The 26245-nt window shown below is 33.7% G+C and overlaps 1 protein-coding gene across 2 annotated transcripts in view; it reads left to right on the top strand.

Moving 5' to 3' along the window:
- Positions 1–26245, top strand: part of EPHA3 (EPH receptor A3) — a 330559-nt gene that overhangs the window by 13237 nt on the left and 291077 nt on the right. For both annotated transcript variants that reach the window (XM_053565304.1, XM_053565305.1), the window contains exon 2: positions 3498–3562. In XM_053565304.1, the coding sequence (XP_053421279.1) occupies positions 3498–3562 (65 nt within the window). The remainder of the gene's footprint in view (positions 1–3497; positions 3563–26245) is intronic.

The raw sequence follows: 26245 nt of genomic DNA on the forward strand, positions 1-26245 counted from the left end.
TCTAGTATAAATGTTTGTTTGTTTGTTTGTTTTACTCTTTTCTATGTCTTCGAATTCCCATCAGAGACTCTACTTCTTCTCTCCCAGAGATGTCAATACTTACTTGGATTCAGTTTAGTTTTCAGATACACCCTAACTTCCCGTGATCTTTGGGCCATCTCAAAGCCAAAGCTAGAGTCTAAGTATTGCCTTTCTGTTATGAGCATCAGCCCATTCTCCTACACCTTCGTTTCTCTTTAAAAGCGGTAAGACTTGAGAGAATAAATCACGTGAAAGAAACTTATAACCATATCCATCTAGATTTATACTAGTGATTTCCACATATAATTTTGTCCACCAAAGTCACCCATTTACACATCATTTAAATAGCATCATGACATATAAAAACATTTCAGATTTAAATTGCTTTCATTTAAACAGATAATGGATGCCTTATAACTCTTGGAATTGAAAATATTTTGAAATTAATGAAATGTGTATTTGCAAATTTACATCATCAGTATTTAAAATCTAGTAAGGGACAGTTTATCTCTTTGGTAAATAACTGGCATGAGGCAGCCACTACAGAATTATGACAGTCATATATTACCACCCACACTTAAGAAAATTTTTTCTTTTAGTCAAAATGTATAATTGTGAACTCAAGTTTTTCAGCAATTTAAATGCAAACTTCATATTGCAAGTTGTCATTCAAACTCAGATTGCAATTATATAATGTTTGTACATGATGCTTCATGGGCCTAACTCTCTTGCATTTGAGTCATCACCACTAGAAAGAAAATGAACTGGTCTACAGTGTTTTGAGAGGGGAAAGCAAAAGTTAGCAAGGATGTAGTCTGTGTCAGTGTGGGGTTTAGAATGTACGCAACCTTCGATTTAGTCAGCGTATCCAGAGAAATCACTCACAGATTTACTACCAAATTCTGTTGACCTTTACTTCTTATCTCAGTTATGTTACACCAAGACTTCCCTAAAATAGATAAAGGGAGACTTCAATAATTGTTCTGGGAAGACTGAATGTAGCAACCATTCCTTTTAAAGTGTTCAGAGTTCTTAGATTGTGTTAATTCTTATTTGGCTACAAACAAAAAGCACCTCATTAACTCAAAATAAATGCTTTTAAAAAGTGTCTAGATGTCAACTAGTCTTCTCTACTAGGTCACATGCCCAGGTTGATTATAAATACAATTCAGAAGCCAAGGGGGCACGGTTGTTAGATGATGTATTACTTGCATAATGTAAGGACACTCAGTTTTTAGAACTGTTCATGATGGTTTTAATACATTTATATTATTTGTTAATCACACAACATTGGGAAAAATCCAGGGCAAGTTTAATTATGTTTGATAGATAACAGAACCAGAATCAGAAGTAATGCTGCTAATCCTGTTTTTCTCCTTTATGCTAAATTAAGTGATAATATATTAAAAATACAATTTCTGAGTAAATGCAACACATTTATTTCGTCTACTACAATCATTTCAACTGTCTTTATTGTATAATTCTTTTTGGTTTTGCTGTTCTCCTTGAGTAAAAACCAAATGCTGATGAAGTTAGTCCAGTCCTTTTTCAATCATCATCATCATCAGAGGAAACTTGAGGGTATTTAGTTCTTTAGTTAACTAGCTTATATTTTAACAAGTTATTTACTAAGTAGAAACCATGTAATAAGCATGTCTTCTTGCCTCAAACACTTTTTTCTCTGGTTACTGAATACTGAAATTAGATCCCTAACAAAAGTAAAACAATCTATCTTTGAGAATTGTATCTCTTTTAAGTTGTAATGATCAAAAAATACCTTTCTTATACCCACTAATGTATATATTATCTAACCAGATAACCAAATAAATTTCCTTAAAATTTTTGTAGTGCTTAACAATTTGGTACTCTAGGGGCAGCGCCTGTGGCTCAAGGAGTAGGGTGCCAGTCCCATATGCTGAGGGTGGTGGGTTCAAACCCAGCCCCAGAAAAAAAAAAAAAAAACAATTTGGTACTCTAATATCTATCAAACATATTATTTATTTTTTAAACATTTTATGGGATTAATTTTTCCTTTGTAAAATCTTTAGTTGAGTATAATAAAGAAAGGGAGGTTGCTTCTCATGTATATGGAAACACTTCCTTTATAACATTATAACACAAGAATATATTGCAAAGTATATGTGTTTATATTAGTTTTAATTTGTACATGGAAGTTATTCTCTTACTAGATTTATTGATTTCCCTTCTCTGGTTCACGTTAATAATGCGTTTAGTTTATGTAACCTTTCTTTATATCTTCCATTAGTCAATAGTGGAATTGTTTTCTAATATAGAAGAATGGGATAAAACCATATTTAAAAGATTAGATTGACAACCAAAGTGAGTCCTTTGTGATTAATTATTAATTATGTTTGAAGTGCCTTTTTATATTTTAAGGTCTAATCCATTGCAAATTAATATTTTGTGTTGATAATAATTTGCATTTATCTATTAATAATATATTAAAATATAACCAGTTGCATGTTTTATTTTACTTTTCATCTATAAATATAGATTAGAAGTTAATAGCTAGGACAAAGTTCTGAGTAAAATATCTAAAGCTTTTGGGTAACAATATCTTCTCTTAAGTAAAGATTTATAAAGTTAATATAGTATAAAACATATTTTTGCTTTGGCGTCCCCTCAAATTAGTATTATGCATTTTGCTATACATGAGTCAATAATTTATACATTATTAAAAATATACAAGGCTGGCTCAATGCTTGTAGCTCAGCGGCTAGGTGCCAGCCGCATACAATGGAGGTTGTGGGTTCAAATCCAACCTAGGCCTGCCAAACAACAATAAGAACTCCAAACAAAAAATAGCTGGGGGTTGTGGTGGGCGCCTTGTAGTCCCAGCTACTTGGGAGACTGAGGCAAGAGAATTGGTTAAGCCTAAGAGTTGGAGGTTGCTGTGAGCTGTGAGGCTTCAAGCCCTCTACCGAGGATGACAGTGAGACTCTGTTTCAAAAAAAAAAGTACACAAGGCAAAATAATATGTTTGGTATTAGCTAGGGAAATATGAAGATGCCACATCAGACATGCACAGACATATCGATTCATTATAGAAACATATTAAGAAATTAATTCCTTGTGGAATCATATGTACATTTATCAGATTTAATGGTCTTTGTAGTTATTTTGATATCTGTGAGCATTAATGTTGTTACTTAGTTTGCATTTTTTGTTTCCCTTTTAATGCTATAATTATTGTCAGAAATTATCAATATATTGAATATTAATCTATCTTTGCAATCACATACAGTTTAAAAAGCCATAGAAATTTTTAATCTCTTCACTTTTCCCATTTTTAATTCCCTTCTACTTATATTCATCATATAGTTAAAATGAAAACTAAAGAAGCATGTTTGTTGAGCCATATCAACAATTGCAGACAACATTAACTTCTCAGAAGCACATATCAATAATTCATTATTATTAACTATGTTGATGTTGTTTTTTTTTTTTTTTTTTAGTGAATCTACTGGATTCAAAAACAATTCAAGGGGAGCTGGGCTGGATCTCTTATCCATCACATGGGGTAAGTTCAATAAACTACTCTCCATTGCCTATCTTGTGAAACAGACTGAATTATTGATGTGTTCTCTAGAGGGAACTCCTATACTTCTGGTTGCCAGTTATGTTTTTAAGTCTATTCAATGCATGGACTAGCATAACCTAGTATTTGTGTTCAGTGGAACATTACACATTTTGAAGATGTTTTTATCTTCTGAATTTATCAATTGTTTGAATGAAATAGTTAAATTATTATTGGCATCTTATCAATGATTTAATGTAGTCATCTAACTTTTTTGTGATGTAATCAGAATAGTGAATTGATTAAGATATTTTAAATTTCATATAGTGTAGAAAATATGTATTTCCAAATGGTAGTCTCTGAAGGTGTAGCTTTGAAATTAACCTCGGTGAGTGTTCCAAGTAGCTTAGAATTTGTCTGTCAACAGGGTAAACCTTTGTTGTCTTAATTTCTTTCTTTTAAATGTCTGCTATTTGTCTAGATCCATTTACAACTGGACTTTTTATTTAGAAAAGAACCTGGTACTGCCTTTAATTTTTTTTAACTTTTTGCATAGGTTTGGTACTACATTGACTCAGACACATATGACTAAGGTGTGTGGCATTTTGTTGCTCTGAAAATTTATAATGAAGCTTTTGTTTAAGAAAATTTTCCTTTTTTCCCTATAAAATAGAGGATCCTCATTTGTAAAACTCTTGTTCCTGTGCAATTGTATAATAAACACCTGAACATAATTCTGTTTCCAAGTATAGCTCAAAAAACCTGCCAGGTGCCATTTTGAAATATTTGTCATGGGTACAAATTTTTGTATTCTTTCCTTCCATGATAGTCCTCTTTTCAAAATATTAAAATTACCTCCATTTAATATTGGTGTTCTGTCTTTAAATTTTTTCCCCGAAACAAACTAATTTGTATTGCGCTACTAGCTTCTTCAACAAGGGATGTTTTCCATCAGGGATACTTCATCTGTCTGTCATCTCTGTATCTGCTTCTCTTCCTGGCACACCTTGACATTGACAAAACGCCAAAATCTATAATCAGGCCTTCGTTAGATGCTTCGGATGGGAGAGTATGAAGCAAACCAGGATTTGGTTTTCCCATAGGTGTAAAAGGAATCAACTGATTAGGATAAAAGCACAGCCTGCTTTGTCATAAAGAGTGAATTGAAACTCAAGATTGAACTGGAAAACTCATTTAAAACTATCATCCAAAGTGAAGCCTAACTTTAATCTTGGTTTTATCAATTTTAGTTTTACATGATATCATCAGATAGTATACCATAGAAACCTACTGCTTAAGAATATAATAAAAGCAAATCATAGTGATGTTCTGCTAATGTGTATGTGTACATAGGATAGACTATTGCATTGATAAACAAGACAGTTTTCTGTTTTTTTAAACAAATATACAGAAGGTGCCAAAAAAGTATACACATTTCAAGAAAGGAAAAATGCTATTAAAATTACAATACCCAATATATACCAGTAACAAAAGATGAAAACTAGTCATGCTGAGTACCTCTTGTAATTTCAGAAATCAAATTTTACTTAAGTCTTACAAATTTCACACATTTTTCCTTTATTAAAATGTGTATACTTTTTTTGCACCCTCTGTATATTTATTTAAAGCAACAGAAAATTAACTTTTTTATCAATGCAATTGTCCATATTATGTTTTTCTCTAAAGAAGGTATAAAGATAACATGTTTCTATATGTTGAAAAAAGCAGATGAATGCATTCTTCCATCATAAATCTCCTACTTTTTGTGATGAAATAGAGTCAGTGCTTCTAATTCCAGAAATATTGGGGGGGGCAGAAAGTGGGGTGTTCTAGCACCTTACTAAATCATCTGTGGCACAGGGATCAGTTAGTAACATTAACATCTGGGAGGTTATTAGAAATGAGAACTCTCAGGCTCTGCCCCAGACACTCTGAATCTGACTCTGGGTCTCATACGCCCTCAGATGATGTTCACACACATTACACATTCAATCTGAGAACCGTTCCTCATTCCTCTGTATAACTTATCTCTTGATATTCCTCATTTCTGGCCCAGTTTCCTACCTCTCTTGTTTAGGAATCTCTTACAGTTTTTTTTTTCTTCTGTTTTTTAGTCAATGATTTTCCGTTTCTTCTTCACCTTATTGTTGCCTCCGAGAATCCTCCCTTCCCCCCGACACTTTGGCATCCTCTTCCCTGCTTTCGTCTGTTGACCTTGCAGCTGTGGCTTCCTTGTATCTGTGCATAAAATAGCCTAAAACAGCTGGCCAATGTCTCCAAGTTTGTCAGTATAATTTGGAAAGAAAATCTCCCCAATAGGTCATGATATTTATAAGACCTCAAGAACCCCAAGCTAAAAAAAGTAAAAAGGAAAAAAGTCAAATATGTGAATTATTTTACTGTGGTGATATGTAATGTATATTTCCTTTTGTTAGATGTATCTAAGGAGACATACACAGTGTAAATTTAGAAAATACTAGATTAATATTTTCTTCTTTTCTGCAAAACTGTTCGTTCGATTTCTCGGGTGAAAGTACCACAGAATAGATTTAAGTTTTATATTTGACAACCTTCCTTCAATAATTGCTCATATCTACAGGTTGAATTAATTATTTTTGTTTCTTAAACTTTTCCATTTTCAACATGAACAAGGATAGATTAATTATCTGGTGGTAGTTTCGTTTGTAAAAGAAATAGATAGTCAAAACACTTGTTATATTTTTGTCAAAAGATTTTTCATAAAACATGGCATGTAATAGGTGAAAACAACTTTGTACTTTTAAAAAAATAACTAACCCTAACAACTGACAGTGCATCTGACTGGAGGTTAACTAAAATATAAATGCAAATTTCAGAGAAACTCTCATAATAATGCTGTAACATATAGAATCACAGAAAATCTTGCTGTTTTAAATTAGGGCAGTGGTTCTTAACAGGATGATGAGGTGAGGGAGGAGGCAATTTTGATTTTGCCTCACAGGGACATCTGGTTGTGTCTGAAGATATTTCTGTCTGTCACAACTAGGGGAAGGGTGGCACTTCTGGCACCACGTGGAAGAGTCTGGGGTACTGCTAAATATCTTGCAGGGAGCATGGAAATCCCCATAACAAAAGAAGCTCTGGTCCAAGAGGACAGTGCCTAGGTTGAGAAACTCTTGCTTAAGAGATTAATAATTGAACTCCAGCAGGGGCTGTGGTTAGAGGTGGCAGAGATGGCCAGCTCCTTCTCTGCCTTCCAATCTAACTCTATCAGAAACTGGAAATTCTAAATCTGTTGATATATAAATTTTAAAAAATAAGTGATTTAAATAATTGATTTAAATAAGTGATTCATTCCAAATGCAAAATGAATCTTTCAAGGAATGATCAAGTCACTTGAGCTATATAAAAGTAATATATTTGGGGATGGGGAATGAGGGGGACGGCCAAGAGTGACTCATCCCTTCATATATTTTATTTTCTATTTCTAGTCTTCCTTTTCCCCCAATGACAACTTCATACAAGAGACTTTACAATTAACTTATGTAAGTTTTGGGAGGAGTACTTCTACTCTATTTTTCAATGGTGCTCCAAATTTCAGAAAAAACCTAATAGAGAAGTGTCATACTATATATATCAGACAAATTTTACATATTAGAATGTGGCATGGGATAAGTTCTCCAATTAAGTATGTAGGGGAAATTTTAATGAAATGTTGTTTTTTTCCTAAATGAAAGTCATAAAAAGAATACTGAAATTTTGGGGAGATAAAAATAGCAAATCATTTTTCACTGAAATCATATCATTTGACACTGATGTTTTCTAGAACTATTATCTGTTCACTTCAGCAAGGAAGACAGAAGAAGTTGTCAATATTTCCTCTGGACCTATAAACTGAATTATAATCTAGTATTTGAATTTAGGTATAAGTATATTCAGAAATTTTTGTAAATAACATAATGGTTTTAATATTCTTTTATTTAGAAGACAATCAACACATTTAAAAGCCTATGTATATTTTTGTATTATTACCTAGAAATACAGTCTTTTGGTTACAATGACTAGCATTAAAATTGCTTGGTTTCGATCAATAGTGACAAGCTACCAAGTAAACTTTCATAGTCTGTGTATCATTACCGAGGAAGGATTCAGGGAAGTTAGAGCTACACAGGTTTCACTGGCACAGTATTGATATCCCAAATATGTAGTACAAAGAAATCATGAGCCATGATTCATTCTGTTAAAGAAACTCAAATGAAAAAAAAAAAAAGAATGAGGACTGACAGAGTCTACACTAAGGGAATGTAGAAAAAGCACAGTCTGAAATGAGTGATGTTTGTGGATAAAGGAAAGGGGCATCAAAATTAGAAATTGTTTCATTAGTTACTGTTTTCCTTGAGTGCTTATTATTGCCTTCAGCAGTGAAAATGTACTTAAATAAAAGCATGCTTTTGGTAGAGAGCCAGTCGATTGCCCTCCCAGTACTGCATCTCCCAGCTCATGGGACGTTGACATGGTTTTGGTTTGCCTCCTTTCCTGTGTTCCTGGGAAATGGCCCCTACTTGATTCTCTCTGATGAATGTCTTGATTCATCTGGGAACCAGTCATGACCCATACAGTCATTTTGAGCATGATTGTTTTAAGTAAGAATAAGTAAGGTCAGGGAGACAGAGGAGAATTCTGGTGATGTGGCCCCTCATGAAGAGACATATGAAGAGGCCCAGAACTTTACCCCTCCTTGTCTGCCTTGTGAAGGCCCAGGGTCTAGAGCAAGCTGCATCCTCTCTAGACCAGAGGGGCAGAGCCCAGTGAGGATCAAAGAAACAAACCAGGAGTCTGACATCACTGAGACACTGGATCACGTGAAAGACTGCATCTTCCTTGTGGTGTAAGCCATTCCTCATAGTATTTCTCATACTAAAAAAAAAAAAAAAGGCATCAGGATAGAATTTTAGATCTCGGGTCAAATATTCAAATTTCTAAGTGGAGTCTATGGCAATGCACGATTGTATTTTATGATGCTGTTTATGTTTTCCAGGTTGTCTCCTTTAGTGCTTTAGCAGAATGTCAAAAATAATAGGCAGAGTAGTAAAATAGGTAAAACAATATTGTTCAGAATTGGAACACTTGCATTTAAATTCCAGCTCTACCACTTATTGTTGTATGATCTGATGCAAGCCAATTAATATTTGAAAACATTTTGCTTCACTTTAAAAAAGGAAATATGATAATTACTATGTCATAGCAGTTTAGAGTAATTCTATTTGAGCAAATGAGATATTTCTATCTATCTATCCGTGAGAATATGTTTGTATAATATGGTAATGCATGTGAAAGAGCAGTGCAGATATCCTTTCTTATTCTAAGATAAGTTTTGGAGTTCTTTCATTCTAGCCTAAACCCTTTTGCTAAAGTCATTGACAAGTATTCTTGATCCCAGTCTACACGTCTTGGATTTGGATTTGTGAGCAGAAAACTGACAAGATTGCATGAGGTGTCAGCAAACACCTCTTCCCAGTTAAAAGCTCAGCACATTGCCCTTGACGTCACTTGATTGCTATTCCATCAATCTGCACAGATGAAAGTTTGCATGCAACCTTGACACTGTATTTTGAACTGAGGCAGTCAAAATAGGGTTCTTGGTTACTCAGTTTATTTATTTTGAATTTTTTACATGTTTAGAATTTCCTTAAATTTTAATTCTTCACAGACACCTTCTGATGATTTCGTAAGCCACCTTCCTGCCCCTCTTACCTCCTAACAGACCCCTCGCCCCTACCCCAGACCAGCGAATAACACCTGTTAGGTTCATCTTCTTCCTTATACATGATCTTAGCTGTTCCTCCACAGTTTGTAATTATATGTTAATACAATCATCTGATCTTTATCTTATCCAGGAAGCTGAAAGCTCTGTGCAGTACATTCCCATTTCATAAAGGGCTTTCTTTTATTCTCAGCATGTAAAATTCCTGCATCAATTTCTCATTAATTAAAATTGCCTGAATAAATGAATAATAACTGTTTTCCCCATAAAGAAGGATAACAAAGTTAACACTCTTTTTTTATTTGTTGACAACACTTGACGATTCCTACTCTATTATTTTAAATGATGTGTATTAAAAATTTCACTCTCTCTTTCATTCAAATAAAGTGAATAAAGTTCCCTTACACATATGCTCATACATAATCTATACTGCATAGGTCATTATTAAATAGGTTATCTTTTGTGTTAGCAGAGATGTTTAGTCAAATGTATCTAGAAAATACTGCCAGCCTATGAAATGGAGGTTAACTGAAAAGAAAACTAGCTAAAGACAGTTTTATAGTGAAAATTATACTGATTGTTATCTAGGGATATAAGGCCAGAATCCTGAAAATACATTTCATTTAATAAAAAATAGAACTGTTTAAAATGAGTCAGTCATAGAGACAAATGGAAATATCAAATATACTTTCTAACACAGTCATTGCTTTTCTACTTCACATATGTAATTTTCCTTTAATATTAGAATTATTACTATTTGGGAAGTCTAGATTCTGAATGTCTTATCTACCGGATTTTTCCATTTCACTTTGTGAATGGAGTTTAAAATACAGAAAGAAAATTTTGACAACTGGGTGTCAGCAGTAACCACCTGGGACTCTGCCTTTATGAATCACAGTCCAAATTCTGCTTCATTTGCTGAATAGTACAGCTAGGAAGATCAAATTTTGACACATGTGATATGTGACTCTTGGTCATTTGAAATTTTTCTGTATAGAGTCTATTTTAACTATGTCACTTTCACCTATTAGGTTGACCTTTCGAGGATGATGTCTGGTCAAATTAGAAAAACGTGGCAAGGTCTTACACTTTTTTTTTTTTAAGTCTTCCTTGAAACAAATGTTCTAGGAAAGAATGGGAAATATACATAAGTGGTAGAAATCACCAAAAGTGGAATTTATTCTAGCAACGCTTAATTAATAAAAAATGAAACATTATCTGTCAGTGCTTTAAGAAAAGAAACCACTGTTGCTTTTTTTTATTTTAAGTGCCATATGTTTCTATGTGAATTGTCTCTTCTGCATCAAAATAATGTTTACTTAATTTACAGTTGAGATTTGAGGAGACTGGATTCAAACTTTGAAATATGAAATGTACTATACTTTGTTTACTTTGATGTACATAGCTTAGTAGGATTTAAAATACAGAGATTTGAAGCATACTTGCATGGGTAATATTGACTGTAGCTTTACTCAGAAATTCATTGTTGTTGACTGTGAAGGATTTTGCAACTGAAGAAAAAATAAAAGTTAGAAAAAAGCAATTAACATTTCTGACGGTCGGTTATAGGAACATAGGACAGGCCCTCTTCATTTGATTATATATCTTGGTGAATTGGCACAAAGTTGAAATTGTATTATTTTGCTAAGAACTCAAGAACAAACATTGAAGTATTTTTAAAAATCTTTTCTTCTTCTTCTTCCACCTCTTTCCCTTTCCACGCCCTTCCCCTCCTTCTCCTCCTCCTTACCATTTTTATAATGAAGGCATAACACAGAGAAACTAAATTTGGACAATTGAGTAATGATCTCTGGAGAACACAGTAAAAAATGTACATTAGTAGACTAAGAAAGGCAAAGAAAAAGAATAAAGAAGGCATAGGGTACTCTACAGTAAAAGTAATCAAATCTCTCTCTTGCATATGACAGTGTCAGGCAATGCTCTTTTGAACCTGAGGTTAAGAATACACTAAACCAGAAGAATGTAAACATTGATTTCTCTTCTCAATATGAGGTGACAAGACCATGAATCTAGCACTCAGGAAACTCCAGCAGTACAGGAAGAAAAAAGAGAGGCCAAGTAATGACTTACAACAATTTTAACTCCCCATCTACACTTGGATATTTATTTCATGCCATCCTAAGAGAACTGACACCCACAAACTCCATAGGTTTACACAAGTCCTCAGTAAGATTTAAAACTTAGGGATGAAATGGGTGCTGTGGCTCACTGTGAGGAGGCTGAGGTGGGAGGATGACATGAGCTCAGAAGCTGGAGACCAGCCTGAGCAAGAGCAAAAGCCTGACTCTATTAAAAATAGGAAAAGCAAACAAACAAAAAATTGCCAAGTATTGTGGTGAGTGCCTGTAGTCCCAGCTACTTCGGAGGCTGAAACAAGAGGATTACTTGAGCCCAAGAGTTTGAGGGTGCTGTGAGAATTGCTTGAGCCCAAGATTTTGAGATTGCACCACACTCTTACCCAGGGCAAGAGAGTGAGGCTCTGTCTCAAAAAATGGATTAATTAATCAATTTAATTACATTAAATAAACATAGGGGTCCTCAAACTGTGGCCCATGGGCCACATGCAGCGGTGTGATTGTATTTGTTCCCGTTTTGTATTTTTACTTCAAAATAAGATATGTGCAGTGTGCATTGGAATTTGTTTATAGTTTTTTGTTTTTTTTTAAACTATAGTCCGGCCCTCCAATGGTCTGAGGGACAATGAACTGGCCCCCTGTTTGAGGATCTCTGGCTGTGCTTATTCAGAAATTCCCTGGAGTCATGTGTAATCTACATCCTCAATGTTGGATGGATGTGCTAGACAGTCATTTTCTTAAGCAGAATTAGTGATATAGTTTTGAGTGCATTTGCCTATTCTTTTACACTGCTGGAAAAACAGCACATAACAATGCAATTACAAGCCACAAAAAATAGTATCTGTAGAATTTTGTGAAATATTTACTGATAGAGCTGCTTCAATTTTCCATTACAGGTAGCAAAACTTTATCTTATTTGGAGTAGTAGAATATATATTTGAATGAGTAATCCATTTTAGAGTCAGCGGTAACTGTAAAAATCATATAACATGGCAGTTCCCTAATGAAGGCCAGTAGTTGAGATTCAAGGAGGCTTAGTGACTTGGGCAAGGTCACATCAGTGCTCTTTTCATTCCATTCCTCTCCTCTGTCTTTGTCTATGGACCATACCAAGGAAGGATTTACCATCGTATGACTTAATATTAGGCAGATTACACTTCACTGAATTTTAAGATGATTTTACCTGATTGTCAGGCCTTCCAGCATCAAAATAGTAACCCAATCTTGGGATACATGTGTCAACATTGAACTACTTCTCTCAGCAGTTGAAAGTGCTGATCTTCCACAAGCCCAATAGGAGAATCAGGTGTAGGATTATTATTAGCTTTCCCTTCATGTGGATGTGTATCTCCTCATCACAAGTTGATTTATGATCCAGGTACTGAGTTGTCACTAGATGACTAAAGATTCTTCTTTTTTAAATTTATTTATTATTAAATCATAGCTGTGTACATTAATGCAAACATGGGGCACCATACACTGGTTTAAGATTCTTGACTCCTTCTCTGACAACTAGAAATTGATTTAGCGTAAATTCAAAAGTACATCTGAATCAGCTTGCTTTTAAAGAATATTTTTAAATGTTAGCTCATAATAAAAACAAATCTCATATAATTTCAATATCTATATGAACCAATGAACTTTTGGAAATATTAAAAAAAATAGTATATCATTTTCATGTACCTTGTCATAAAACAGAAAGATGAAGATTTAACATGTCTCTGAATTGTTAGCTTTATTTTGTGCTTTCTGAACTCCTAAAATCAATAATTTTTACTGGATACTATTTAGAGAAGTATATGATGCTTGTATGTAGATTTCAAAATAATCTGATCGTATAAATTGAGGTACCAAGTTATTTCTTCAACAAATTTTAGAGACTGAAATATAAAAGTGAGCACAGGAGTTTTTTAACTAAGAAAGATTTTGTGGTGAAATTTGCTCCAGTGATCATCTCTTATAAAATAAACACTTTTTTTTTCTCTAATGATCATAATTTAAAGAAAATTTTAGGACTGGTAAACATTGAGGACTAAGAGAAATAACATTATTTCAGAAATGGAAGTAAATGAGGTAATATTGGTTTCTAGAACCTATTTAATGCTGAACAGTTCATGTAGTGTCAAAGGGATTTGTAGAATCTTTAGTTCACTGGTGTTCATTTATCCTGCTTTAGTTCCTATTATGTCTTACTATCATAACCTGGAGGAATCCAAACAATACCAATAGGTAGTATCTTTACAATGTGCTACATACTATTCCTACTCATAATTCTGTAAATTAACTCAATTCCCACAACAATCCTATAAAGTTTTACAGAAGAAAAGCCCAGAGTATTTAAAGAAATTGAACAAGTTTGCATGTGTCATAAGCAGCTGCAGAGCTGTGCATAGTATGCAGATCACCACCCCTCTCTACTGAATCTTGCAAGAGAATTAAGTAAGGTATTTCCTTACAAAGCTTAAACTTTGGTGGAATATGCCTATTCATGAAGCAATTAAATACAGTGAAGCCCACCAATTAAGAGACACAATAGTTACAGTATTACATTGTGTGTGTTATCAACTTTGCTGGACAGGAAAGGTTACACTCAGAGGTTGTGAAGCTTTAAAGATGAGTAAGAATTTACCAGGTTTCCATGGCTGTGAAATACACACTCAACACAGACTGAACAGCATTGTTGGCTGAGAGGAAAATCTAGTCATGTCATCTGAAAATGGAGAAGGGGTAAGTGATAATTTCTGAAACCAAAAAAAGAGGAAAAAAAAAGAGAGAATAATAGCCTGGATCATTCAGAGCCTCTCACACATGCATCATGCCAAATTCTGTCTTCATGGAACAATGTTAAGTGGTCTGGAAATTTGGGTATAGATTGGAGGTTCAAAGAAGAGCTGTCTACAAGGCCACTGGGGAAGGGATATAGCATGCCATAAGAGGGAGGTAAAAGGTACTTGGGCATTTATGATATCTGTTCTGTAGAAAAGGTGTCACTTGGGGCAGAAAGGAAATAGAGAATTCAAGGATAATTGTCATGATATCATGGATGACTGATGATAACTGATGCTTGTCTTAATTTCTCCTAGATGGAGTTTTTTCAAACATTAGAGAGCATCAGAATCAACTGTACTATTCCCCTCATAGCACCCTATAAGTATAGGGGTGCTATTCACCCCAATAGTTATGAATTGTGTTGCTGGTGGTGCTTATCCAAAGAACCACACTTAACCAATTCCCTAGATAAATATTAAAGATTTAGCCTCCGAATAAATTTGAATAGTTTAGTTTTGTGAAAGTTTAAAGGGAAGAAATTGAATGATTTTTTTAAAAGATAATGCCACCAGTTCTCATGTTGTATATGGTCAATGAAAACTGAGAAAAATTTTTGAAAATATCCTATTCTTGGCCCATGCACATATATGTGTGTATGTACACATATACATATTACATATAAAATAAATAAATATGATTATATTTACACTTTTTGAAGCATAGGCATATCTACATACATATCTGCATATAATATACACAACCAGTGGTATCTTCTTATGTGTTATTTCAATATTTGAAATTGTTTTATAATTGTGAATATCTACATTACTGAGAAAGAGAGAAGCTATCAAGATTAAATCTTTACATAAATGTCCCAGGTATTTGGATAAGTTTATATAATATACTTTTAAATTTTTGCCAAATCCAACTAGGGGTATTTTGACAGTAGAGGTTATATAGATGTGAAAAGTAATTTTTTCTCAATCCTTATATTATATAGTATTTACAAACTAAACTAGGTAAGTTCTAAAAATAATTATAAAATAGACTTATGATAAGTGGTAGACAAATAGAAGATAATTAGAAAATAAAAGATTAAATTTTTTTTGAAGTGGAACCCCACTGTCTTGCGCCAGCTAGAACACAACAGTGTCAGCATAGCTCACTGTAACTTCAGACTCCAGGGCTCAAGTGATCCCTCTGCCTCATCCTCCCGAGTAGCTGGGACTGCAGGTCTGTGCTACCACACCCAGCTAATATTTCTAATTTTAGTAACGATAATCTCTCTCCTTCTCAAGGTGGTCTCAAACTCCTGACCTAATATGATCCTCCTGCCTTGGCCTTCCAGAGTGCTAGGATTACAGGTGTGAGTCACTGTGCCTGGCCAATTTTTTAAATAAAATTTTAAATAATGACAACCTTAGGAAATACCCACCATACAGATTTTCTTTCAGTGTTTAATTTCCTTTTGAAAAACACTGAAAAGATAAATACAGCATTTATAAAAATTATGATTCTCTGTAGAGACTAGCAATACACTTACTATGATGTTTAAACAGGAGATATGCTATAAGATAGGAGAACATATTCTACGAATATAAACAAACAGCAAGAAACCTCTCAAGAAATCTATAAACAAATGAACTAATTCTTGTGGCTTTGAGCCTGCTTTGTTTTTAATCTCATGAACATTAATAATATATAAAAATGTTTAGAATAAAATAAAGGGATATTTTAATTTTTTTAATTGCATTTTTTTAAAAATTGAAATAAGTTGTTACTTATATTTATATATCTTTTAGAGAGCATCATCAGAAAACAAACATGTTTCTGAATTTTCATCTGCAAATAATAGGCAATATATTGTTCATTAAATCCCACAGCCAAAAAAGAATTTTTTTTTTAAATATAAAGGACAACTTTCTTTAAATTTTACATAATTTATTTTATTCTTACCATTTGGAATTTCACCTACTAATTCAAACCACTGCTCCATCACATCTTTCAATAACCTCACTCAGCAGAGGTTATGCCTTTTCAAGAAAGAGCATGGCCCAGCATAGTGCCAAGTAAAGATCACATTCAAAAACTGAAAATGACTGAACAGTTAACCAGCTGTAACTTGTTGAACAATAGGCTCGGGAATTCTCCTTTTGACCTTTTAGCTAATTAATAAGTGTCTTTCTATGAAAGAATCTAAATGTTATTTACAGAATATTTAATGAATAAAGCTAATCAGGAAAATGAAAAGCTTGGCTGTACGAAGGGAGTCAGAACATTATATTCAGTAAAATCTTTAAATACTGAACTCCACATGATATCTGCATAGTTGGGGAGAAAAGAATTCATTGTTTTTAATGAGATCAGATTTCTCTTTACTTTTCTGCCGTTATTTTTGTCTTTCTTTTGGAATATACAATGCAGTCTCTCAATAAGCAATAAATCAGGTTGGAAGCTGGCATGTTACTACAACACAAACTGTACTAGTAAGTAGATTTAAGAGATCTTGTTTTTATTTGATTCTAGGTAACTGAGACTCAGTCACTAGCCATAGATCAGCACTTTCCTATAGACATTTCATGGTCATAAGAAAGTTAGAAATAGCTCTTACTCATAAGGAGCAAGTACATGAGTGTATTTTGTCTTATTCTTGCACCTACAGTCATCAAAGTCAAAGAGGCAGATAGTCTATGGTGGCTGAACATTTCTTTCTAGCTGTCAATTATTTTATGATCATGTATTATGCTAGTTTGGTAAAAAATTCTTATATTTGGAATAATTTTAGGTTTATAGAAAAGTAGCAAAGATAGTACTTATGTTTCTCATATACTCCATCTAGTTTTGTGTAATGTTAAAATCTTAACCATGGTACATTTGTCAAAATTAAGAAATTCCCACCAGCATATTACTATTAACTCAACTGCAAAATTTATTCAGGTTTCATAATATTTTTCTACTTACTTCATTTTTTCTGTTCCAGGATGCAATCCAGGATACCATAAACATTGCATTCAGTATGAAACCCTTTTTTTTCCCCATCAATGTCTATTTAATGATATATTTCATGGAATGTGATCTTAATTGTCATCAGTTTAAATTTTTAATTCATAGAGCAGTTTTAGGTTTACAGAGAAATTGAACAGAAAGTATTGAGGCTTCACATACATTCACATCATTCCTTTCACATACATCTTCTATAGTTTCTCCTATAATGAATATCTTAGATTTCTGTGGTACATTTAGAATAACATGGATGCATCATTTTAGCATAAGTACATAGTTAACATTGTGTCATTCTTGTGTTGTGCTGTTCTACTGGGTTTGACAAATGCACTCATAATATATGTGTCCACCATTACGTTACGCGTTTTATACAGGATAGTTTCACCACTCTAAATATCCCTTGCGCTCCACCAGTTCATCTCCCCAAAACCCATACTGCCATGGCAACTACTGATCTTTTTGAAAACTATGATTTTAGCTTTTCCAGAGTATCATGTAGTTGGAGTGACGCAGTGGATAGCCATTTCAGACTGGCTTTGTTCACTTAGTTATATGCATTTAATATTCCTCCACATCTTTTGATGTAGGATGCTGTTTTGTATTTGCTTTTCCAGTCTATTTATTGATCCTGTTTTATGTAGGTCCTTTGGAATTCTGAGTTTACAAAAGGAGTCTTCGTCTATGTGTTTCTTCCATGTTGTATTTACTGGCGTCTAATTTGTTTTTGAATCCAGTTTTCTTCTGAGATTCTTAGGGGTGAGGTTTTAACAAACTTTATAGTGCTATTTACAATTAGAAAATATTTGAACATATGACATCCATTCATTTGCATATATGTGCTACCACTTGAATAATGACAATATATATTTCTTCTAAATTTCTTTTTATTTTATAATCTCATTTGCTTATTTATTTTTGCTTAAAGTTAGTCCCAAGTATACAGTTTGCTCCTCATTTTCAAACACTATGATTCTGTAGGGATGATGAGTTGCAATTGTTCATACTTTTCAATTCCAATAACTAATTATTAGGGTATGAGTGTTTAATGAGAGCTAAGGAAAAAAAAAGAATTTCCAGAAGAGGCACAATCTGTTAATTGAAATATAACAGTGTGTTGACCTACTTTACTACTTTTAAATAAGTTAAGGAATAATAAACGTATCATTTTTATACTATCAATAGCAAGCATTTAATAAACCCAAAGTTTTATTGGATGTTTTAACAACGAAAAGTAAAATTAAATCTATCTTCATAAAGGAGATAAGTTCCTTTTTTTCACAGGAAGAAAAAAAATGATCCCTATAAAGGATACTTTGGTGAGAGCAGGTGAAAGGAACAGGGAGAAAAATTAGAAAATCAATATTATTTTGCCTAATATTATTGTTCTGAAATTTTTTTCCTCTAATAAATTTGCTTTATTTTCTATAAATAAAACAAGATAGAAATATTTTATTTTAATCATTCATATATATATACACACACAGACGTAGAAACACAGACACACACATAGTATTTTTACTTTTATATAGATACTCTTCAGTTAAACCTGTAAAAAGTTAGGTTTGTTTTTTAATAATATCAATTTATTAACATTCTTGGAAAAGAACTGTTTTGAGTGTGTGGACAAAGTCATTTTTCAGGTAAATCTATTCTTGGATCTAAACTGATTCTTATTAAAGTTGTTTAAAATAATGTAGAAGGATCTTCTTCATAAAATAGATGTCTGGTAGTTCTTATCTTGTGGTTTTTTCTTTATAAATTTGTGTGAATTTACAGCATTCAGTAACTTAAAACCTCCTTTTCACCTCACTGGGGAGGATTTAAATTGATTTACATAACTGAGATTTTTAAAGTTCTGTCCTTCTTTCTACATTCTCTCTCTCAGATAATGCATTAAATATGTACTTAGTCGCCTAACACAGAGATATCTGAATCTATTCCAACTTCTTGTTTTCTTGTTATTAATATTCAATTATTCAGCATTTTATGAGGATTGTTTTTCAAATATGTCTACAATCAATTTTCCTTTCTTCATCTTTACTGTTGCTGTAATTCATTCAAGCAAACATCATCAAAGAAGGCACCACAGCATAATAAGTTCTTTGGCTTAAAAATAAGTAGCATCATTTAATGAGGGAAGAAAAAGTAACATCATAATAATAAAACTAAAGAAACACAGTATTAAAATGAATATATGCTAATTCTGGAAAGAAAATTCTTATAGAAGTTGCCCCTTTTATAAGAGGAGATTTCACTTTCTGTGTTTTGAATTACCCAAGGTCAACAGAGTTCTGAAAATATTTAAAGGAAAATTCTATAAATAACACCCACCAGCTAGTCACTTAGTAGCTGTCTCGGTAAGTATGTTGACTGTCCTCCTATCACAATGCTGTAAAAAGTAACCCTTATTTGACTTAATAATGGCCTAGATACAGGGTTTCCCAGCATTTTCTAGGTCTGGCTGAGTTCAGAAATCAGTCTTATTACAGACCCCATCCCTATGCACAAGCAGGCTTGTGAAAAACAGCCTGACCAGCGTCTCATCTGACTGCCTGTCCTGGAGCAGGGAACACACCCTAAATAAGAGGCTGCTGTTCTAGGAGCAGATAACTGGCAGGACCATGTTCCTGCACAAGGGCAATTTTAAAATTAACTTCTGCCCTCTAGCCCCTGGCACCAAACCGTTGTAAAATTCCATCTCCCCCAAATCTCCCTACCTGCAGCATAGAAAAAGCAGTATCTAGACTCTTAGACAAAAGGCCCAAATGGGCTACCCGCTTGGTCCCCCTTCCCCTGTAGCAGGTTCTGATCCCCACTTTCACTTATCTGTTTATCAATACAATCTGCTCTATTGCTTGCTCACGTGGTCCGTGAATTCATTCCTCAATCTCTGAGACTTAGGACCCAGCAGAGAGAGAGAGATTCTGGCTACAGCCCCAAAGCACAACAGCAGTGACTCTGGCAATTTGGATATGCCAAAGAGAAGCCATGAAGTGCTTCTGTAGGGAAGAAAAAGGTAAAATTGTTGGCTTAATTAGGATAGAAAAGAGTCTTGTGCTGAGGTTTCAAAGATCTACAGTAAGAATGAATCTCCTATCCATGAACTTGTGAAGAAGAAAAGGAAAGACATGCTATTTTGCTATTGCACTTCAAACTGCAAAAGTTACAGACACTCTGTGTGATAAATGTTTAGTTAGGATGAAAAGGTATTAAATTTGTGGTTGGAATACAGGAACAGAAATGTGCTCCAATTGATGGCAATGAGGTCCATTCCTAGTCACAGTTGTAAGTACTCACTGGAAATCTTGGAACAAACATATCCCCAAGTTATGCAGACTGTTGTGTTTGCCTTTATCTGGTCTTATAAATAATTCTCCACCCGCAAGGAACTTGTGCCTGAAACTATTAAATAGGGCAGAAAAGGTAGAGGTGATGAATACTAAAAGTAGAAATAGTAGAGTGACCCACATATTAGGAATAATAAGTTTTCAAAAATAATTTAGTTCCTTTGACAGCAGTCTGGAGTTTCTGGTCAAAAGGAAGAAAACCAAAGTGAAAGTCTTTATGTTTTACCCTTGGAAAGTTAAAGGGAAAGACTGGATGGGGCATTGGGCTACAAGAGTGCAATATTGTGAGAAGGAATAAGGCATTTGCAAGGAATAAGTTATATTCTAAAAGCAAACAATGCTTAGCATGCACTAGATTTTAGGGGGAAATGGCCTTGTGTGTTGATAAAATGAAAGTATCAGCCAGTAAAACACACACACACACACACACACAGCATGTATGCTCGTATTTTTCAAAATTTATGATTGGAAAACTAAAATATATATTAACATTAAAACATGAATATTTAAGACACTTAACACAAGGATCATTGTAAAGAATAAATACTTGCTTATATAAGTATCTGCTTAATTTAAAGTGTCTAAAAAATGAGGGTGATAGAAGTTACAAATTCACTGTTTTGCAATTAAGACTTCTGTCTTCTTGACTTTAAAAGTTTTATTGATGTGTCACACTTTATGGGGGCAAGACATGATTGCAAGAGGGACTTTACCTAACAATTGCAATCAGTGTAACTGGCTTATTGTACCCTCAATGAATCCCCAACAATAAAAAAAAAAAAAAAAGAATAAATACTTGCTTATATAAGTATCTGCTTAATTTAAAGTGTCTAAAAAATGAGGGTGATAGAAGTTACAAATTCACTGTTTTGCAATTAAGACTTCTGTCTTCTTGACTTTAAAAGTTTTATTGATGTGTCACACTTTATGGGGGCAAGACATGATTGCAAGAGGGACTTTACCTAACAATTGCAATCAGTGTAACCTGGCTTATTGTACCATCAATGAATCCCCAACAATAAAAAAATAAAAAAGAAAAGAAAAATGTTTTATTGATGAGCAGAGAAGACAAGAGGTATTAAGTACATTTATTTAAAATCAAATGAAAAGACTTATGGTAAGATTACATAGGCGCGTCGAAAGTTAGACAAAATGTTTCCATTTTTCATAACAAAGAAGTTGAAGTTAAATTTAGTTTTTTCTTTTTTTCTTTTTGAAGACTGGAAAATGATCATAGAAAATTGGTACTTTTTAAATTTAGAACAAGATGTAGTTTTTAAATTATGTATAACTTTTAGAATAATAAAACAAAAATGACTCTTTTAGAGCATCCCTTGATAATTAATTTATTCTTACTTTATTTTTCCAACATACCCAAATGCAGGAAAGGTCTTTTTAGGATTTCACTTCTAGAAACAGTTGATGAGGAATATATCTAAGTTATTTTCAACTCATGCCACTGGAAAGGAAGAGAAGCAGCTATCTTTCCCAACATACTTAAGTTATGTATTTGCAAATATCAAATACAGTTTAATTGGAGTCACAGTATATTATAAAGTAATTGTGAAAATGGACATATATATTGAGACCTGAAGGTACCTAGTCAGAGACAGCAAGAAAGCCACAATGAAAATTCTGAAGCCAACACAACCTGCTCAAAGATCGTAGTTCTTTAAAAAGACACAGAAATGGCAGCAACAACTATATAGTGCTTCAGGAGTCTGTTGAAACAGAAAATACCATGCCAAAACAATTATAAATTTTTCTACACTTCAAGGGATTTCATGGAATATTGGGTCTGCCTGAAACTGAGTGTGTCTGACATGATTTTACAGACGCGCATGTAAAGGTTGTATGCAGTTCTGCTTTTGAAAAGTATTTACTCATTCTATAAATATTTACCCAAAACGTTCTATTTGCTAAAGCAATGCCAGGCATTCTAAAATGTACTATTGGTAGGATGGAACAAACACTAATTTATAATATCATTCATGTTTTAGATTTCCTCTTCTGAAACAGAAAACCACTGAATTTAGTCCTATGAAAGTGGCATTGTACCTATCAGATACTAGTGGTTCACTTTGAGCAGCTGGTGTAGGTTTGTTTTAAAACTGCTCATAATAAATGCATAGCAAAACTTTAAAAGGCACTGCAGAAATCCTATAGGAAATAGAACAGTTGTAGGCCTGCATTTTTAATAAAATTTACATCAGAAGAACTAAATTAATACACTTCATTTTTTAGGGATATTTCATTATTATAAATAATAGTTGTACACATTCATGGGGTACATGTGATGATTGATACAAGCATTGAATGCGTAATAATCAATTTAGATTAATTTGGCCATCCATTATCTCAAGCATTTATCAATTCTTTATGTTAAGAATATTCTAATTCTACTCTTTCAGTTATTTTAAAAGACACAGTAAGTTATTATTAACTGTAATTGTTCTGTTATGCTACCAAATACTAGATCTTATGTCCTTCCATCTAACTGTACTTTTGTTTCCATTAACTATCCTTTCTTCATTCTCCCATCTCTATTACCCTTCCCAGCCTCTGGTAACCATCATTCTATTGTCTATCTCCATGAGCTCTTTTTTTTTTGTTTGTTTGTTTGAGACAGAGTTTCACTTTTTTGCACCTGATGGGGTGCCATTGCATCATAGATCACAGCAACCACAAACTCTTGGGCTCACGTAATTCTCTTGCCTCAGTCTCCCAAGTAGTTGGGACTACATGTGGCCTCCACCACACCTGGCTATTTTTTAAAGACAGGGTCTCGCTCTTGCTCAGGCTGGTCTCGAACTCCTGAGCTCAGGTGATCCACCCACCTCGGCCTCCCAGAGTGCTGGGATTACAGGCATGAGCCCCTGAGCCCAGCCACTGAGTTCATTTTTTTATTAGCTTCTGCATATTAGTGAGAATGTGTTACGTTTCTCTTTCTGTGCCTTGCTTAGTTTACTCAGCGTAACGTTCTACAGTTTGGCTCATGTTGTTGCAAATGAGATTTCATTTTTTATGGCCAAATGATATTCCATTCTGTACTTGTACTGCATTTCTTTATCTCCAAAAGAAAGGAAACCAGTATGTTAAAGAGATATCTGCACTCCAATGTTTATTGCAGTCCTATTCACGATAGACAAGATAGGAGATTTAATATACTTTTATTACAAAAAAAATTCACTGATGAATGAATATGTGATATAGAAGGGGTGATTGGTGTTAATTATTAGGAAAATTTAGAAACATTTTTCTATGTTCTGTGTCCTTATAATAGAAATTAAATTTATAGTAGAGTTAGTAAATAAAAAACCATCAAAATATATTTCTGTGTGCAAGGGCCAGCTCGTTCTCAGAGATCACTCCAACCAACGGTTAAGTAGTAGTTGTTTCAAAGATGTATATCCAACTTCTATCTCTGTCTTTTCAGTGACACAGCTCAAATGGGAAAGGAAATGACTCTTAAAGGATATTGGTTGCATGGCACTGATGCCATGATTAATTGCTTAGGCACCTACTAAGTCAAATTGTATTTTATTACACCTCAGACACTGTAAATAGGAAAGCCCAAATAGTTCAATTTCAGATGTTCATGGAGAATATTTAGTCAGTTGAACAAATGCCTTGAATTTTAATCTAGATTTATAAAATCATCAGCAGTCTTCAGGAAATGTGGGCAGTAACATTTTCCACATATTTCTAATATATATGTAATATTAATTTATATTTTCTCTACATAGATAGATAATGTATATCAAGCATTGAGAGAAGAAAAATGAATTGGGCTAGGATAGCTATCAATGGGAGGGCCACATGCACAGGCACTAGGAGACCTTGTGTAGGGAAGAGGTAACATCCTTTATTTTATTACCAAGAGCAATTTCCAGAATTTGAAAACTCACGTACTTACCTAAATATACAGGCTGTTGAGAAAACTCCAAAATACTGATAATAGATCAACTTTCTATTTCACTGAAATGTTTATCTGATAATGAATTTGGATTGTATGTGCATTTAGTATTATTCAAATGCTCTGTGTCTTACCTCTACGTGACAAAAGTGATAGATTTTTAGTATAGTGTTTGCTTCCTGTAAGTTTGAGCAAGTTCTAACCCCTTTTCCTGTGTTGTACTTAAGAGCAGACCCTATAGCCAAAGACATGCTTGATTCTTTAACTTTGAAAATGAGAAAGAGATCACGAACAACTAGATATTCTAATTGAATCCCTATGATTTTCTTTTTTAAATTGTAGATTTCTCATGTTGAAATTTTAAAAAATGCAATATTGTTTGGTAGGAGCTTTTCTCTCAATAAAGATGTCTGGCCCACCTTGAGATTGTAAAGTGGGTATGTTTACGTTTTCTGTCATACATTTGTTGGTATTTTAATTCATTTTTCTGTGAATCACAAAAGCAATAATCATAGTGTCCATATTAATTTGTATCCATGTGTTCCCAGCTTCATCTTATTAAAATTCCAAATTCTATCTCTAGTCCAACAAATGATCAGAGGCAAGGCACAAACACAAGTCCTATATACATTGGGATTAGCAACATATTCTCAGTTGTGTACCTCTGGTAAACCTAAAGCAACCTCCTCGTGCTGTTCCTTATTATGATTAAAGGCTCTTAGAAACTGCACAGGCCTTCCACCTCCACCCCCAACCTCCTTTCACATATGGAAGTTTTAACTCAGGGTCAGGACCATTCAAGATGTCAAGGTGATTTTACTCATCTGTTTTTATAAATAATTCTCAGGACCTAAAATGTCCATACTGTTAAATATTTTAGGGAGGACTAAAATATTTTAGAAAGACTAATGGAATACATACTATTATGTGTTATAGCTATAATATTAAAATCCACATTATTATTCTTTCATTTATAGTTTCAAACTTAAGAAACTTAGTCATTTTTTAAAAAAAGAACATGTTTGCATTTCCCATCCAGAATCCAGTCAAATTTTTTTTGCAGAATCTAAACACAGCATGATGCAATGGGAAGACCATTTTATGGCTATAGGGATATACTTCTACAAAAATAACTGTGAAAATCACAAAGGAACTGTTGGTACCTATTTCTAAATGAAAGGAGGAATGTAAGGACTCTGTGTAATACATGTTGCCTGGAGTTTCAAAGATTCATTAAGAACTTGTAACTAAATTTCAACATTTTGATACTGATTTGGTAGGTAATTTAGAAAAACTGCCCAAGGTCCAGGTTATAGTATTTATCTGCAAAATGGTCTAATTATTTTATTGCATTTTCTTTTCTTTTTTTTTTTTTGTAGAGACAGAGTCTCACTGTACCGCCCTCGGTAGAGTGCCGTGGCGTCACACGGCTCACAGCAACCTCTAACTCTTGGGCTTACGCGATTCTCTTGCCTCAGCCTCCCGAGTAGCTGGGACTACAGGCGCCCGCCACAACGCCCGGCTATTTTTTTTTGTTGTTGTTGTTGCAGTTTGGCCGGGGCCGGGTTTGAACCCGCCACCCTCGGCATATGGGGCCGGCGCCCTACTCACTGAGCCACAGGCGCCGCCCGCATTTTATTTTCTATTTCTATTTATAAATATTATGTATGTATTTATAAGCTATAATAGCTGGGTAGAGATAAAAATCTAAATCTGAACTATTTGCAATAAACCATATTTAAATAAGAAGATTAATATTTAATTCGCTATGTATACACTAAAAGCTACAGATATTTAGAAAATGAAGAGATC

This window comes from Nycticebus coucang, chromosome 16, assembly GCF_027406575.1.
Source record: "Nycticebus coucang isolate mNycCou1 chromosome 16, mNycCou1.pri, whole genome shotgun sequence".
Classification (NCBI taxonomy): domain Eukaryota; kingdom Metazoa; phylum Chordata; class Mammalia; order Primates; family Lorisidae; genus Nycticebus; species Nycticebus coucang.